The sequence below is a fragment of the Pimephales promelas genome, chromosome 21, assembly GCF_988280905.1.
Source record: "Pimephales promelas chromosome 21, fPimPro1.hap1.1, whole genome shotgun sequence".
Lineage (NCBI taxonomy): Eukaryota > Metazoa > Chordata > Actinopteri > Cypriniformes > Leuciscidae > Pimephales > Pimephales promelas.
The window spans coordinates 14,243,235-14,259,319 of NC_142789.1; the positions used below are offsets into that span (position 1 = coordinate 14,243,235).

The 16,085-nt window shown below is 39.9% G+C and overlaps 1 protein-coding gene across 2 annotated transcripts in view; it reads left to right on the top strand.

Annotated features, from left to right (window-relative positions):
* naaladl2 (N-acetylated alpha-linked acidic dipeptidase like 2) overlaps positions 1–16,085 on the top strand; it is a 368,062-nt gene that overhangs the window by 304,853 nt on the left and 47,124 nt on the right. For both annotated transcript variants that reach the window (XM_089124954.1, XM_089124955.1), the window contains exon 11: positions 1,319–1,414. In XM_089124954.1, coding sequence (XP_088981080.1) covers positions 1,319–1,414 — 96 coding nt within the window. The remainder of the gene's footprint in view (positions 1–1,318; positions 1,415–16,085) is intronic.

Sequence of the window (16,085 nt, forward strand, 5' to 3'; positions counted from 1 at the left end):
TATATTCTTATTTTTATCCATAGAAGCCCCCTAAAAAAAAAAAAAAAAACTGGATCATTACTGTTACTAATTTTTCAGTTCAATACATTTTTAATAAATGAATTGAATATTCATACTTTTAAAAATGTTTATCAACATATACTGTAGGCTGTGTTTGGCCTATTGATCTGAGTGCAAAATCTTGACAAATTTTAGTTTACTGATCATGTCTATTTTAAGTTTTCAAAGAGCAATATGTTTAATCTTTGACCGTCTTTAAAAGTAAGAAAATATTTACTGAGTGTGTAGATAAAGGCTATTGCTGTCTGGCAGATCTTTAGCATAATAGGTGCGATTTTGCCATCATATTTAAAAAAAAGAAAAAATGTGGCCCAAGGGCCTTACCCAGTAGGAAAGCCTATGATTGCATCAACTATCTCTTGAATAGTCATTTCAGATTTCAGTGCTTCCTGCCTGGTCAGCTTTACTTATATTTGGAAGGGAGCTGATGGAAGGAAATTGCTGCAGGTTGAGGATAGAGCTCGGATTCAAACAGTCCTTCATAAAACTGCCTTAAACAGTCAATGATATCCTTGGGGTTTATTATTTTGCCTGCCTATTTCTTAATTGTATGACTTAATCTGCTGGCATCTGTTTTCCCCCACAGCTCAAAGTGCTTTTTTTCCTAACTTAATTAGAATATATCTTATTTTATTCATATTATAGTGTAATTTCACTTACTCGGGGCTGCTTTATCCTTCTATTTTTCATTACCTACAAGGATATAGAGGCTCACAGAATCCTATGTGACTTTACAATAATTAAGGACAGGGTAAACAATAACAACAATAAACATAAAACACAAAGCTAGTTCCTCCTGAATTTTTTCTCCAAATGATGCACAGACTTTCTCATTCGTTTCCTATGGCCGGTCAATTTTTTTTTTTTTTTTCATCTTTTTTTTTTTTTCATTTAAAAAGCAAACAAATATATAAGTTCTATAAAAAATTAAATGGTCAAAAATGACTGGAAATTTTTCAATCATTTCACAATTAATAAAATCATCAGCCAATTGTCATCCAGCCATCAAATGGTCAGTGCTGTTTGGAAGTTTGTGTTTTTTTGTGCTAAAAAGTTTCTGTTACCTTCAAACATAAAGGATGCTGTGTGTTTTACAATCATCTGTGTTAGACAGAAAACATGACTTTAAAAGACATTTTCAAAGATCTACCATACTTCTACTTCTACTTGTATTATGACAGTTAAGCCCACCTTGTCAACCTTGCATGGGTGTATGTTTGAATTTTTGTTTGTTTTTTGTCTCCTTTTTTAAACCTAGAGAGCATTTTTTCTCTCTGAGGCCCTTTTCCCTCCCGAGTCTTCATTAAGAGAGACCTTGGATCCAGCCTTCAAACTCCATGAGACTATTGCCAAGGTAAGACTATCCCCCTCTTTTCACTAAAAAAGTGCATTGGTGATTATTTCGTTTGTTGTTGGCTGGCTGTTTCATCAGGTACTGCAGTGTTGAATGCCTATAACTGTCATTAGGATTTTGTTTTGAATGGAAGGCTTTCTTGCTTTAACTTTCAAGTGCTAATTGCACAGCTACAAATCATAACTCAAGAGACAAATGCAGTGAGGAAACAAAACAAATAACTTCAAAAGTCACATTTTCTGGTTATTGGCAGCTTGTTTATGCTAAATCTTTTTTCGCATTTTTCAAGTGTATGCGATAAACAAACCTTTTTCTTGGTGTCCGCTTTAATTCCTTTAAGATGTGAATATTTCATTTCTAACTTTCTGTTCTCTGAACTATATTCTCTTGATGTCTGCATTTTGATGTCTAAATGTAGGGTTAAAAGTTTGAATTTGTTTATTAATGTTAAAAGTTTATGTGTGATAATTTGAGCACTACATTAAAATAATGTAAAGAAAGATGGCACTTATCAATAGTAAAATGTGACTCTAAAATTTATTTTTAATTTTTGTTTTTATTTGGAAATTCATTGAATCACACAAAAAAAGGCATTACATACTAGATTTAATTCAGACCGCATACTATATAGCTATTTGGCTAATGGTTAATGTTATCCAGTAACTCATGCAGTTTAAACTAAGTAATTTTTTGCACTGAAAGAGAAAGTGAAAATAATTGAGTCAGCCTTTTTTTAATCTACCGATCAATCGTTTACATTAAAATGAGGAATGTGTATGAAGAAAGTAAAATTCCATTTTGGAAAAAGTCAAGTTGGATTTCATGTTCCTTTTGCAAAGTTTTGCTCATTTGAGAGCTTGTCCAGTCATCATATCGAGAAGTGGGTTCCAGACGGGTCAAAAATACAGTGACCCATGTCCGGTGCTCTCCTGGGTTACGTTATGAAACCCCAGCAGCGTTTCAATCCACAGACATTGATTGCATGGCTTCTGACAGCCTGTTCCCCACCCCTGCAGTCTGTAGAAGAAAAACACGCATGCTTGGATTCAACAACAAACCCTGTGAAAATGTTATTAAATATAGATGAAACAGGCTGGAGATTTTATAAACAATCTCTCTCTCTCTCTCTCTCTCTCTCTCTCTCTCTCTCTCTCTCTCTCTCTCTCTCTCTCTCTCTCTCTCTCTCTCTCTCTCTCTCTCTCTCTCTCTGGAAGTTATGGACGCAGCATTAACGGCAGAAAGAAATATGAGCATCATTAAAGTTCCTCATCACAGTCAAGGATATATTGTTCTGCACCATGAATTATTCAGGCCACTGGCAATGACACAAAGAGTTGTGGGACAACAACGAATGCTACTATAGATGAAAGGCTCTCAAAGTGTCCGTTCATTGTCTTGTCTCCTTCAACTACACATTCAAACGAGTATATACAGGAACATTAGATATGGCGTCTGCAGAATCTGAGATGGTAAATATTTAGTGTGGCTTTGAATTCAGCGAGCAGAATTGGAAGTGTCAAAATATCATATTTCTCAGAACAATGGGCAGAAAGGTTGGGAAACTTCCCTGAATAACAAAACAAGATAGAGAGGGTGAAATAACAGGCTTTGAGAAGCATTCAAAGACACACACACACTCTCACACACTAGTGTCAGAAAAAAGGGTAACTTACTTTATTAAAGGAGTAGTTCACTTTTGAAAAAAACCTTTTGCTGATAATTTACTCACCCCCATGTCATGTCCATGTCTTTCTTTCTTCAGTCGAAAAGAAATTAAGGTTTTTGATGAAAACAGTCCAGGATTTTTCTCCATATAATGGACTTCAGTGGGAACCAGACGGTTCAAGTTCCAAAATAAACTTTAAGTACAAAATGCAAACTTGTTCAAAGGGCTTTAAACAATTCCAGACGATGAATAAGGGTCTTATCAAGCGAAACGATCGCTCTTTTTATAAATAAATAACAAAGTTTAAGTTTTATAAGCTCAAACGCTTGCCTTGCTCTGCTCTGTTCGAAAAGTTCCTTTTCGAACTCATTCATCAAAATCAAAAAAAATCTTTTTCTGAGTCATTTGGTTAATTCGGCGAAAAAACGCCAAAACGAACGAATTGATTCGGAAAAAGAATCAAAAGAATTTCGGAAATTTGTTCATTTTGTTGAACGAGTTCGAACAGGAGAGTCACGAACGTGCACCACAGAACAGAGCAAGGCGAGCATTTGATCTTATAAAACTTAAACTTTGTTATTTTTAAAAAAAAAATAGCAATCGTTTCGCTTGATAAGACCCTTATTTATCGTCTGGAATCGTTTAAAGCCCTTTGAACAAGTTTGCAGTTTGTACTGAAAGTTCCCACTGAAGTCCATTATATGGAGAAAAATCCTGGAACGTTTTCGTCAAAAACCTTAATTTCTTTTCGACTGAAGAAAGAAAGACATGGACATCTTGGATGACATGGGGGTGAGTAAATTATTAGCAAAAGTTTTTTGAAAAGTGAACTAATCTTTTAAATTTGTTTATTTGTTAAATCATGTATGTTCACTAAACTAAATTCACCTAGATTAATAAATTCTCTAAAAATATTGTTCTTTGTTATTTCTATCATGACAAGAGTTTAGCATGGGACTGGATTTGACATAGGCTGCCTAAGGGATCGAAACTTGACGGCCCAGAAATCAAGAGATTTCCACGACGCATATGCGAGAACTGCGTTCTTCAGTAGTAGAATAAGAACGCAATTCTCGCACATACGTCATGGAAATCTCTTGAACTTTCGTCTCAGGCCTACAAGGAAGAAATGAAGTAGTTAAATGAAGTCATTATTTTTGTTTGTTTTTTTCGCACAAAAAGTATTCTCATCGCTTGATAAACTTATACTTGAGCCACTGTAGTCACATGGAATATTTAAACATTTTCTTCATTGAGTTTCTGGGCGGTCAAGTTTCAATCCCTTAGGCAGCCTATGTAGCAGTGATCCACCTCTCAAATTTAATCAAAAATATCTTCATTTGTGTTCCGAAGACGAACGAAGGTCTTACTGGGTTGGTACAGCTTGGGGGTGAGTAATTAATGACTTAATTTTCATTTTTGGGTGAACTATCCCTTTAATTTCTGTGTAAATGTATTTATGCCGCTCCAGATATGCATTAAACACTCTTTTCTTGATTGTATCCCGCTTCAGGATTTATACCTAAGACATGTAGCATTTTGAGTCGATGATTAATTCAATGTGATTCTGACGATTTAACTCAAACTGTACATTAAAAGGATCATTTGTAAATGCATTCGGTGACTTGTTGATACAACGAAGTAGGCTACTCTTTGGTGAATACAAAAGGAAGGACAAATGAATGTTCATAAATCTGTCATGTATGTTATAGAGCATAAAAATTTGATTTATTCTGCCGACGTACATAACTTTCACACTCACAGTCACCTAATCCTCTAGAGTACATCTTGTATAAATATGCCCTACTTTCCAAACAGTATGAGTTCTTAGTCACATTGGCCCTGTAATGATGCCGTAAGGGTTGCCGTTCCTGCCTTCCATGAGCTTGGCGTGACTCTAAAGCCAATATTAATGAATCCTAATGCCTCTTGAGAGTTTCCTTAATATCACGTGACCTGCCAGCCTTTCCCAAGTTGGTGTTCCAGTGAAATAACAGCTACAGACATCGTTAGTTTGATCTAGATTTCATACGAAACTAAACTCAAGTAGCCCCCCGATGCCAGCTTAAATCTGTGGAGGCAGACGTGAATTGATGGGGTGTGAGAGTTGGGTACCAGTGCTGTCTGATGGTCTCCAGCTGCAGTACAAGCAAACTTGAAATCCCCAGGTTCCTCTGTAAGGCCAGGGCTGTTGTATCTGTGGTGTCACACTTCTCTACGCCTCCAGGTCCCATAGGACCTCAGGCCCGGGCCGAACTCTCTTTTTCTGCAGGCTGAGGAGCTTTGGGAGTTCGTTCCACAAAGCTTATCACATCCTCTGCTCATTTTTCAACCCCACCTTTACAACCGCAGCTGGGCTAGGTTGACGGGAGGACAGAGGGGCCGAGTAGTACAGGGTGTGTTTGAGTCAGTTCCACTCAGCCTGGCACGAAAGCCTGGCATCGATCATTTGAGCCACAGGTATGCTTACACTTCATCACCCTCGCAGGGCCCACATGCAGCATACCAACACTCTAGGGCTCAGAGCCTCTGTGCTGACTACTTAGAGTACCGCTTTAAAGATCTACATCTAAATTCGCTCATTCCCTTAATAGGTTAGTTTGGCCTCCTTTTAGAATGTGTGCTCCATTTGCAATGTTGTAGTGCATCAAATTGTTTGCCTTGGTCCCTTTTTCATACTTTTTTATGTTATAAATAAGACAATGCCTAGTCTGGCGATGCAAGTTGTAGAAACAATATATGAAGAGTTCAGATGCAAAAGCCTCTAAATGCCATTTGAAATTTTCTTCTAAAATGACCATTTTTATCAAACTTGTATATTTAAGTTCAGTAATTTCACTTAAATGACAATTAATAGGTAATCTTTATTGCCATTTAAGTTAAATTACTGAACTTAAATATACAAGCTTGATAAAAATGGTCATTTTAGAAGAAAATTTCAAATGGCATTTAGAGGCTTTTTTTGCATCTGAACTCTTCATATATATATATATATATATATATATATATATATATATATTATACACATAATATGTACACATATTATGCACATACTATATGTATACATATTTTACAGCATGCACAAATGCTGGAGTATAAACATAATAATTGGTTAACCTTTAAGTTACATTACGATATATGCTGAAAAAGCACAAAAAATCTATAAGTGACATTCCCAGAAGTTTCTGCATGAAAATAAAATGTCATTTTATTTAAATAGTTTTTTTTTTTTTATAATACACCATTGCTATTATTATTATTATTATTATCATTATTTGGTTAGTAAGTCCCATTACTGGAATAAATTTAAAATTTAAAATATATTCAAATAGAAAACTGTTATTTAAAAGGTAATACTTGTAATACTCACAATATTGCTATTTTTTAATGAAATAAATGCAGCTGTGGTGACCATAAGAGGCTTCAAACATATTTTTTTTTTAATCTTACCGTCCCCAGGGTTATTATTTTTTTTTTTTCCATTTATTCCATTATTTTAGTGTCGTCCTGATGGTGTTTTGTGTTTCTGTGTATGACCCTGTCTATACTCTGAGGAAACTATACTATTTTCCTGATAATATATTCAGCAAAATTAGACTTACCATACATATTTGCAGTGCATGATGGGCAACATCTGATTCTTTGAGAGTTCACTATTCATCTCACCGAGGATAAAATGCAGGTTTCTCAAGTGAAGTTTTCCAGAATAGACCTTTAAGTATGATGCCCAGCAGAGAATTCACTAATGGAAATGGGTTTGCAGATGTGCATGTAAGAAATGTGCCTCTGTTTTGGGCAGAACTTAGAAGAGAGATGGACTCATGCCACCCAGAGATTTTTTCAAAATGAACTTGCCATGCGTTGCTTGCCCTGGGAATCAGCCAGCCAGAAACGACGGAGGAGTAGGAAGCATGAGAGAACACGAGCTGCCAGAGAGAGGAAGCTGTGAGGTTGAGAGCAGCTGCTGGTGTGATTGAACGTCCCAGGACTGCCATTGTTATGTGTCAGATGGAAACAGTGGTGGCGGTGAAGACTGAAGGCTTGGTATTGTACTCTGACAGCCTGAGTGACACTAGCCAGGCTGGGGAAGAAGGGTGAACGTAAAATTCTGCCAGCTTTGCTTACATGGCACCTGGAAGGGGCAGGAATCTGCTCATGGACTCCGTGGGGAACGTCTACCCGAGAAGCATCTCAATTTACAATCCCTGCACTTGAGTCAACTCATCTGTTACTCAATCAACTCAAAGGTGTTTTGGGGGTCCTTGAGATGTTTTGACATGCCCTGACATTTGTGCTTTTTTCAGTTGCTTATAAACGTATTAATGGCACAGGTGAAATTACACTCTATTTAGCACAAATAGGGCTACCATAATATGTGATCAACATGTATTTATATGTTGGTATTTTTTAGAGAATATTGTTTATGCATGGTTATTGAAAAAACTAAGAATTCAAGTTTCTGAAAAAGGCCCCAAAATATATACAATACTTTTGACTAATGGATGTTGTCGCCTAGAGTTTTTGCATAAAAAATGATCTGAAAATCATCCTGCCTAATCATTCACATAAAACGTTTCGGTTCGTTCCCTGAAGGAGGGAACGGAGATGTACTCGCCATCTCGACTGATTTGGGATCACACGTAGAGAGCCTGTCATCTTCGAGTACTATTAAAATGAGCCAGTATAAAACACTCCACCCCCGCGCGGGCAAGGGCGTAACTTTGGGTCTACCATTGGGGGGGTTAAACTCATGGCATATTTATGAATTTATTTATTAATTCAATAATTTTCTTGCGTAAAAGGTAACATGCTGAATTGCCGTTCATGTATTAGAAATACATTGTGATACTTTTACTTAACGTATATGCAGCTGTTCACCTGACTATTTGTGCCATAATGACACAGTAGTTAAATTAAGAGTTTAAACACTAGCCAGCAGTAGCACCTTACACGTAATTTATATTTTGTGTTCAATATCTCATGAAACAAACAAAAAAAAAAAAACAAGAATGTTATGTTAATAAACTAGGCTTTAAGTTTAATTGTTAATATGTATTTTTATTAACATCACATTATAAAATTATAACATCAAATAACAGCATTAAAAACTTTCAAATAGAAAAAATGAAAGTGCAATTATATTATCACTTTGCATGAAATACGACTCAAAAGTAGATAAAAAAAATTGTGTTTGCATTTAGTCTATGATAACATCAAATTCAGAAACTCAGAAAATACAAGTGTGGACTAACCCTTACTAGTGCTTTGATTCAGTTTGTCACTTTGCAAACTCCATACAAAAATAACAAAAAGTAAAATTAAAATAATAAGAATAAGAATCTCAAATTGAGCTGGAGGTGGTAAATTCCTAATTAATGTAACGTTACGTATTTTTTTAGATACCTAAAATATGTTGCGCATACAGCTCAAAAGGTGTTTGCAACACATCCACTTGCACATATTTGAGAATCGGAATATCATATATATCCTGCTATAGCTAACACATTTGTGAAATTTTGAATAAAAAGAAATAAAAGCAGTCAGATCATCAGTCATTCAGCTATTGTGGCTGCGTGTAACTGCTTTTTAGGAGGAGGACGCGTCTCCATGGGAACCATAAATTGATACTACGATCAATAACGGTCACATTGAAAAACTTTTCAACTTACGTCTGAAAGGTTAAGTAAGGCTTACATTTAAATGTGTCTTTGTTTTGTTTTGGGTGTGTGGCCAATAAATAAAGGAATTCAAAAGATGAATTTTGAAGTTTGTCGCGCACCTGTCATGTCTCTATTCCCCACCAGTGGGCCACACTCGCGCCCGCGCACCACACTTTGAGTGACGCTGAGCTAACTAACTTAGCAATTCCTCCGTTTGGTCAGGATTTCCCCTCATTTTGGCTGGTGTCTACCAACAATGAAAAATCGTTCTCTAGCTGCCTTTCAATGTCCTTTTCATCTTTCCATCCGTTAGCATGCACTGTCAGCTTTCTCCAACCATTCACTCAGCCCAGTGACTGCGCAAAATACTCAACAAACTCGGTAGAGAAAGCAGGTTATACCAAGTAGCCGGTGCGGTGGATGATACTATGGTGGATGATAAATATGATACGATATTTCTTGCTGGCAAAATAATTTACCAAAGGAAACGAACAACGGTATTCATTCGGAATATTTCATATGTATTTTAATCTGAATGATGGGGTGATGTTGGCGGGGGTATATTTGCTGGATCTGTTTTTTGAGGGGGTCATAACCTGTTGTTTTTCGGTGAGGAGCCGAGTAAAACTTGGAGTCAGCTGTGGTCCAGTTGTAGTCAACGTGTCAAATGATTGGGATCCCAATCAAAACACCATCTAGTGCTGCCACCTTCCAGTGTCTAGACAAAAGCCTCCAAATACCCCGCAATTAAGGCGGGGAAGCGGCAGGGCTTAAGCCTGGGAAGTCACTGCTGTTCCTACAGGACCACTGGTAAAGCGTTCCCTGAACATGGAAGGAAGGGAAGCCATATCCTGCCCGAAGGGAGGTAATGTGGAGAATACACATATGAACTGGGCAGACCGAGCAGTACAACATATGGAATGTCACTTGGGTGGCTACAGCCTAAAGAGGGGGGAGACTCAACCGAACAGTTACGGCAGAGCAGGCTCTGCCAAGGGAAGACACGGGCTCGCCGCAGGGAGCCGTACCGTGGACATATGCACATACGGGATTGCCTTAGGGGTCACAGCATATGGACCCAGCCTAACACATATTCGACCAGTGCATACGAGTGATAGACCTGGTTTCGGACGTTCCGCCATGTCCATTGCCGAAGGGTATGGAGGAACTCGACAGTGTTTGGCTAAAAAGGGGAATTCAACTGGAGCAAGAATAGTGCATGTATCCAGTCCATCCAGTCTCAAATCGTGAGAGATAGCTGGCCTGAATTCCAGGCACAAGTCGTTGACTGAAAGCGAGCAAGAATGTGCTCAAATGTTTTTACTCCATGACCCTTGCTCCCTCAGGAACCTGACGTGTGGATGTGCTTCCCATACATCTGCATATGATTTTTGTATCAGTGATGGTCACTACCACATATTCTTGTGATAGCAACTGGAACCTCCCCGTCCAGTTCTTCGAACGCGGGTGCCATTATGCCCTGTCCCTGAAATATATTCAGGGAAAATCAGGAAGGCTGTCGAGGGAACTAGATCTAGTTGGGCCAAAAGGGGTCAACTCTCAAGACCTGTTTCACTCTTGACTTAGCACAATTTACTGAGCTTCAGGAGCATTTCTGCTCAGCACCTGAGTGTGATGAAAACCCCCACTTTCTTAGTGGCCGCTTTTCTAAAATAGCTGCTTTCTTAGAAGGCTCACTGGGGAACGCATTTCAGCTGAGAGCCAGTGTCTATCCTGCCTGGACAGCCAGGGGATTGGAGTGTCCACTCTCCCTGGCCATATCTGTTGTGAGGCTCATTGGTGGCAAGATTGAGCAGGCCAGAAGAAATTTATAGTGGAATGATGTGACCTCAGAAGCTTCTGACTCCAAGGAGGAGGTGACGGGCGAGGTGTGACATGCGAAGTAAGCTTAGATCAACAGTCGCAATGTTGTCTTTTCAGCAGCAGTGGCTCAAAGCGTGTCAGGTGTGTCACACAAGAAAGAATGCAAGTGTAACGGAGGCCAGCTAGTAGTTGCTGTGCGAGTAAACCTCACTCCCCGATCTCAATGGGCGCTCTAGTGACAGACGCTAGAGGCTGCAGTCTTTAGCCTCCTTGCTAGAGCGTCCGACTCTCACGCCGGAGACCCGGGATCGAGGCCCGGGGGAGGCGGGGCGAGTAGGACCCGGGTGGAGGGGTTACACAAGGACTATAAAAAAGGGCATACAGAGACCTTCAGACGAACGAGTTAAGAATAAGTGTGGAACTTGGGAATGACGTTTGGATCGCATTGTCCCGAGTCCATCAGCACTAATGCAGTGGCACAGGATCATCAGCTGTCTATTGTCAGAATTCACCCTCATTTCAGATCTTAATGTTTTAGCCCTTTAATTGCTTAAATGGACCATCTGCTCTATGTAGTTTTATTAATATGAATTCACCACTTGGAGGATAAAGAATCACAGAAGAATTGCCCTAGAAATTTTTTCTCATACAAGGTCTGAAATGATAAGATAGCACTAATTTCCCAGAAATTACTGGCTTTGACTTATCTTATAGAATTAGACTAGCGGAAGATTTTGAATAAACTTCAATTAAGCCATACTATTGAGCATTTGGGGATTTTAATACACTAGATGTACAAATAGGAAAAAGTGGAATTAACTGATCTATTATGGATATTTCACAGAAAATTTCAATTCTGTCATCATTTACTCACTGGGGTCCAATGTGGTAATTTTGGACTCCATTGACTTTCACAATAAAGACAAAAACAGTTGAAGCATTTATCAAAATATCTTCTTTTTGGAATTATCATCTTTAAACAGCAATAGTGTGAATACAGAGAAAGATGTTTATCTGGTTCTTTAGAAAAGAGCACCGTAAACTAATGCAATATAGAAAGGCATTAATATATGCCATAAAAAGGCAATATACTGTATGCCATAAGCATATGGAAAGGCTGTAGTATAGGACATGTCAAAGCGCATTGAGGTGATTTAATCATGAAAGACAACTTGCCAACTCGAGTCCACTGCCCTGAGCCTCAGCCTCAGCCGTCCCTGTACTCACTCACTCACCTCATTCTGTGTGTAACAGATGTGGCTTTGTCCGCTGGGATGAGAGAAAGGGAGTGAGAGACTGAGGGAAGATGAAAAAGATGAGGTAATGGAAAGATACCCAAAACTGCTTAACACCCAAGTCAGTCAGCCATGCTGAGTTTTTCGTAAAGTATCTGCTGTCCTGATGAAAATGGAGAAAAAAAAAATGATGGAAATTACATTTTTGGAACTTACAATTTTGTGGTGACTCTTTGTCCCGTTTAAGGCAACATTTTTAAGCATTGTAAATGTTTGTCATAATTTGACACAATTACAGCTTGACTTGAAATTAAGAACAACAATATTCGGCTCACCAGAGAAATTGAACTGTCCCTTCGTTGAAAACTTTTGTGATTTTTTTTTTTTTTTTAGTTTGACATGATTTTATTGATTGATTGATTTATTGATTGACATGATTTGATTGATTTGGTTGCTTGGTTGTGGACTTCAGTCTTTCACTCCTGTACTTTGGCTTCTGTTAACATGGGAGAGCTGCTCTCCTGGACCACATTTGCCTTAATTCGTTTTCTCAGTCACGGCGACTCCTGAATAGTTAGACACAAAGGAATTTCACTCTTGACTGTGCTTTCCACTTTTTTTGTAGAAAGAAAATGTTGATTTGCAGACAAACTAGATGTGTTAAACATTCTGTAATAAATCTGAATAATTTCTTCTTTGGATTTTTATGAAAGAGCAAATTAATGGACTCTCCATATTTTCATCTTATTTTTTTCTTTTAGTTTCTCTTTTGGATATATTGAAATGGATGTTTTACAGTAGCTAATCTAGACCAATTGGAGAAATCTGCTTTTTCGAGTCATCAGTGGGCCTAGAAACCGCAGGCATTTCCACTTTATCTCCCCAATCGAGATGTGTTATTGGTTTCCTCTGCACCCCAGCACTGGCAGCATGTCAGGAAGAGTTTATCACCGCCTAATACATAACATGACGAGATGTCAAGGAGTAATTTTCCCAGACACTCCTGGGTTTAACTCTGTTTGGATGGCGCTCTCCCAGAGATACTCTTTTATCACCTGGATTGCACAATTGGCATCTCATTGTACGAGAGCTGACGCGAGTCTCGTTTGACACACATTTTGAACAGGGGAGTATAATTAGAGTGTAATGAAAACTTAACTTAAGATTGAGACGGCACAACATTTGGGAGCCTGCCTGACATTTTCTGAGGACAAATTTGCCCATCCTTGTTATTGAGGATGTTATTGCCTTGACTGCCCCCACTTCACCTGATTTCCTTTCCAAAAAGCTGGCTTATGAATCTTAAATGCATATATGTATATAGGATAGATAGATAGATAGATAGATAGATAGATAGATAGATAGATAGATAGATAGATAGATAGATAGATAGATAGATAGATAGATAGATAGATAGATAGATAGATAGATAGATTGATTGATTGATTGATTGATTGATTTACACTTTTTTTTTGTAAAAACCTTCCAGATCTGTTAAATTGTCCCCTTTAGGTCCCCTCCAGAGCTATAGGATTCAGGTCAGGGCTTTGGCTGGGCCATTCCAAAACATTAATCTTTCTTTAAGCCAGTCTTTTGCTGATTTAGATTTGTTTCTTGGATCATTGATGTGCTAATAGGTGAATGCTATCTTCATTTTCTGCTTTCTAACAGACGCCAGAAGGTTCTGTTCCAAAATTGACTGGTACTTAGAGCTATTCATGATTCCTTCCACCTTCTTTATACTTCCCTTTTGAATGGTCACTTCGTATTGCACAGCTACACGCAGTGGGGAAAAATCTTTTTTTCTTGATTTACTGAAACCTATATGTAAAATGCATTTGCATTTGCAGGGCTAGCCCAAAGAGCGCCTAGCTCATTCATAGGCTGTGCTGCAGCAACTGCACATCCAATGGCGCGTGCGCCTCTGACGTGTAACCAATGATATCACTCTACGTCATTACATGTCAGAGCCCGTCAAGGGGCGTGGCCTCAGCCTATATTAGTCACCGAACTGCATGTATCTATCTGTTTTACTAAGCCTTCGCTGTTTGAACAAGCTCCTCAGCCTGAGCGAGCATAATCTCAGCGGACTACGCCTTCTCAGCTGTTTTCTCCTGACGCCGTCTCACCTGTGGCTATCCGGTGACGACGCTATATCCTTTCTATTGCAGTATTCTGTGTTTGTTGTGAACGCACACCGGCCACGTCCCCGCGTGCCTCACTTTTTCTTGCTCAATCAGTTCTCCGGTCCTGTTCGAAGGAGATCACTAGGCGGTCCCCTCCCAGTTTTTACACTGACTTTCCCCCGGGAAAAAGCCTGTGCAGTCAGTCCAACACTCAACTATGTGCACAAATCACAATGTAAGGGTATTAGGTCCCCATGTATTAGGCGGCCCATCCAAGACAAAAGACTTCCCACAGCTCCCCGTTCAGTTCAGGTGGCTAGGGATTTTATTATTGTAAACAGGCCCGCAACAGTGAGCACGTCTTTACAAACAAATGCCGTTTTTCACGGCGAACTAAATAATGTACAAAAAGAGTATGTTTTAAAAAAATATATGTTTCACAAGCACAACACATGGGTTCACGGTCCCTCTTCACTACGCGGCCCCTCCCATGTTGTAACACTGACTCCCCCACAAGCAAGTGCCTGTGTACAATCAGTAAAACACTCAATGTATGCACAAATTCACATTATAAGGGTATCAGGTCCCCTTATGTTAGGCGGCCTGTCCCAATCAGTTTACCAATCCCTAGCCAAACGGGTTCTAGTCTGGCAAGCCATCCCCGATGTGTCGAGTTGGGTCATAAAGACTATAAAGCGCTCTAATTCACTCGCAGACCCCCAAAGTTTCAGGCGGTTAACGAGACCTCGGTGACAAGTGATGTGGGTCACGTTCTTCGCACCGAAATGCAGAATTTATTAGCAAAAGGTGTGATAGAATTAGTCCCCCCTGTGCTAAAAACAGGCGGGTTTCCACAGCTGTTATTTTCTTATTCCGAAAAGAGACGACGGCCTCAGACCCAAACTAGATTTGAGGCATTTGAACAAGGGTCTCATGAGATGGCCCTTCAAAATGTTAACTTGCCCTGGGGATTGGTTTGTCACAATGGATCTAAAAGATGCTTACTTTCACATTCCAATAAACCCTCGTCCAAGGCCAATCTTGAGATTTGCCTTCGAGGGACAGTCCTATCAATTCTGCTGTTCGATCAGTCTTTGGCACCCCGCACATTCAGGATGCTTGTCGATGCACTACTCTCTCCTCTGAGACAGAGAGGAGTGCGTATGTTGAATTATCTCCCTGACTGGCTGGTGCTGGCGCAGTCGAGAGTCGCGCTACTAGCTTACAGGGACTTGACTTTCTGCCTTTTAAAATGCCTGGGTTTCACAATCAAGGTTTCAAAGAGCAAGCTGTCCCCCAGCCAGAGTGCAATTTCTCTGGGCGTAGTTCTAGACTCGGTGACAATGAAAGTGCGGCCCACACCAGAGCGTGCGCTCTCAGTGCGAGCGCATGCAGCCTTGAAGAAATTTCAGAAACTGTTTGGTCTAATGGCAGCAGCATCGCCAGTACTCCGCATAGGATTACTACACATGCTCCCACTGCAGCACTGGCTGAAACGCTGTGTGCCAACCCATGCAGGGTAGTCAGGTAGCCTGCACATCATGGTGAATCACAGTTGTTTAAGGATTCTGGTTCCCTGGCAGGCTCTGGCCTGGTACCAATAGGATGTGACAATGGGGACAATTTCCAGGAGGAAAGTGGTCTTTACAGGCGCGTCCAACCTGGGTTGGGGAGCGCTACACGAGGACGTGCCTGCATCCGGCCTCTGGTCGAGCACGGAGCAGAGCTTACACATCAACTGTCTGGAAAGCAAAGCAGTTGTTTTGGCCCTGAAGACATTTCCGTCAAACCTCAGGGATCACCATGTCTTAGTCTGCATGGACAACATGTCAGTAGTGGACTACATAAATCACCACGGGGGCGTCAGGTCAGGTGACCTGCATGCTTTGGTGAGAAATCTCCTGTTATGGGCACAGAACAATCTGAGCCCTTTGAGAGCTGTGCATATCCTGGACATCCAGAATTTGGGTGCGGATATGCACTCATGGGACAACACTCCCCTCGGCTCGTGCTCCCTGAACCCACAGACGGTCAGGCTGATATGGAAGGTGTTTGGCAGAGTTGAAATCGACCTGTTCGCATTGAAGAAAAATACCCACTGCAATATGTTGTTCTCGAAGGCTCACATCTGGTCCAACCGTCCCTGGATGCTTTCCCCCC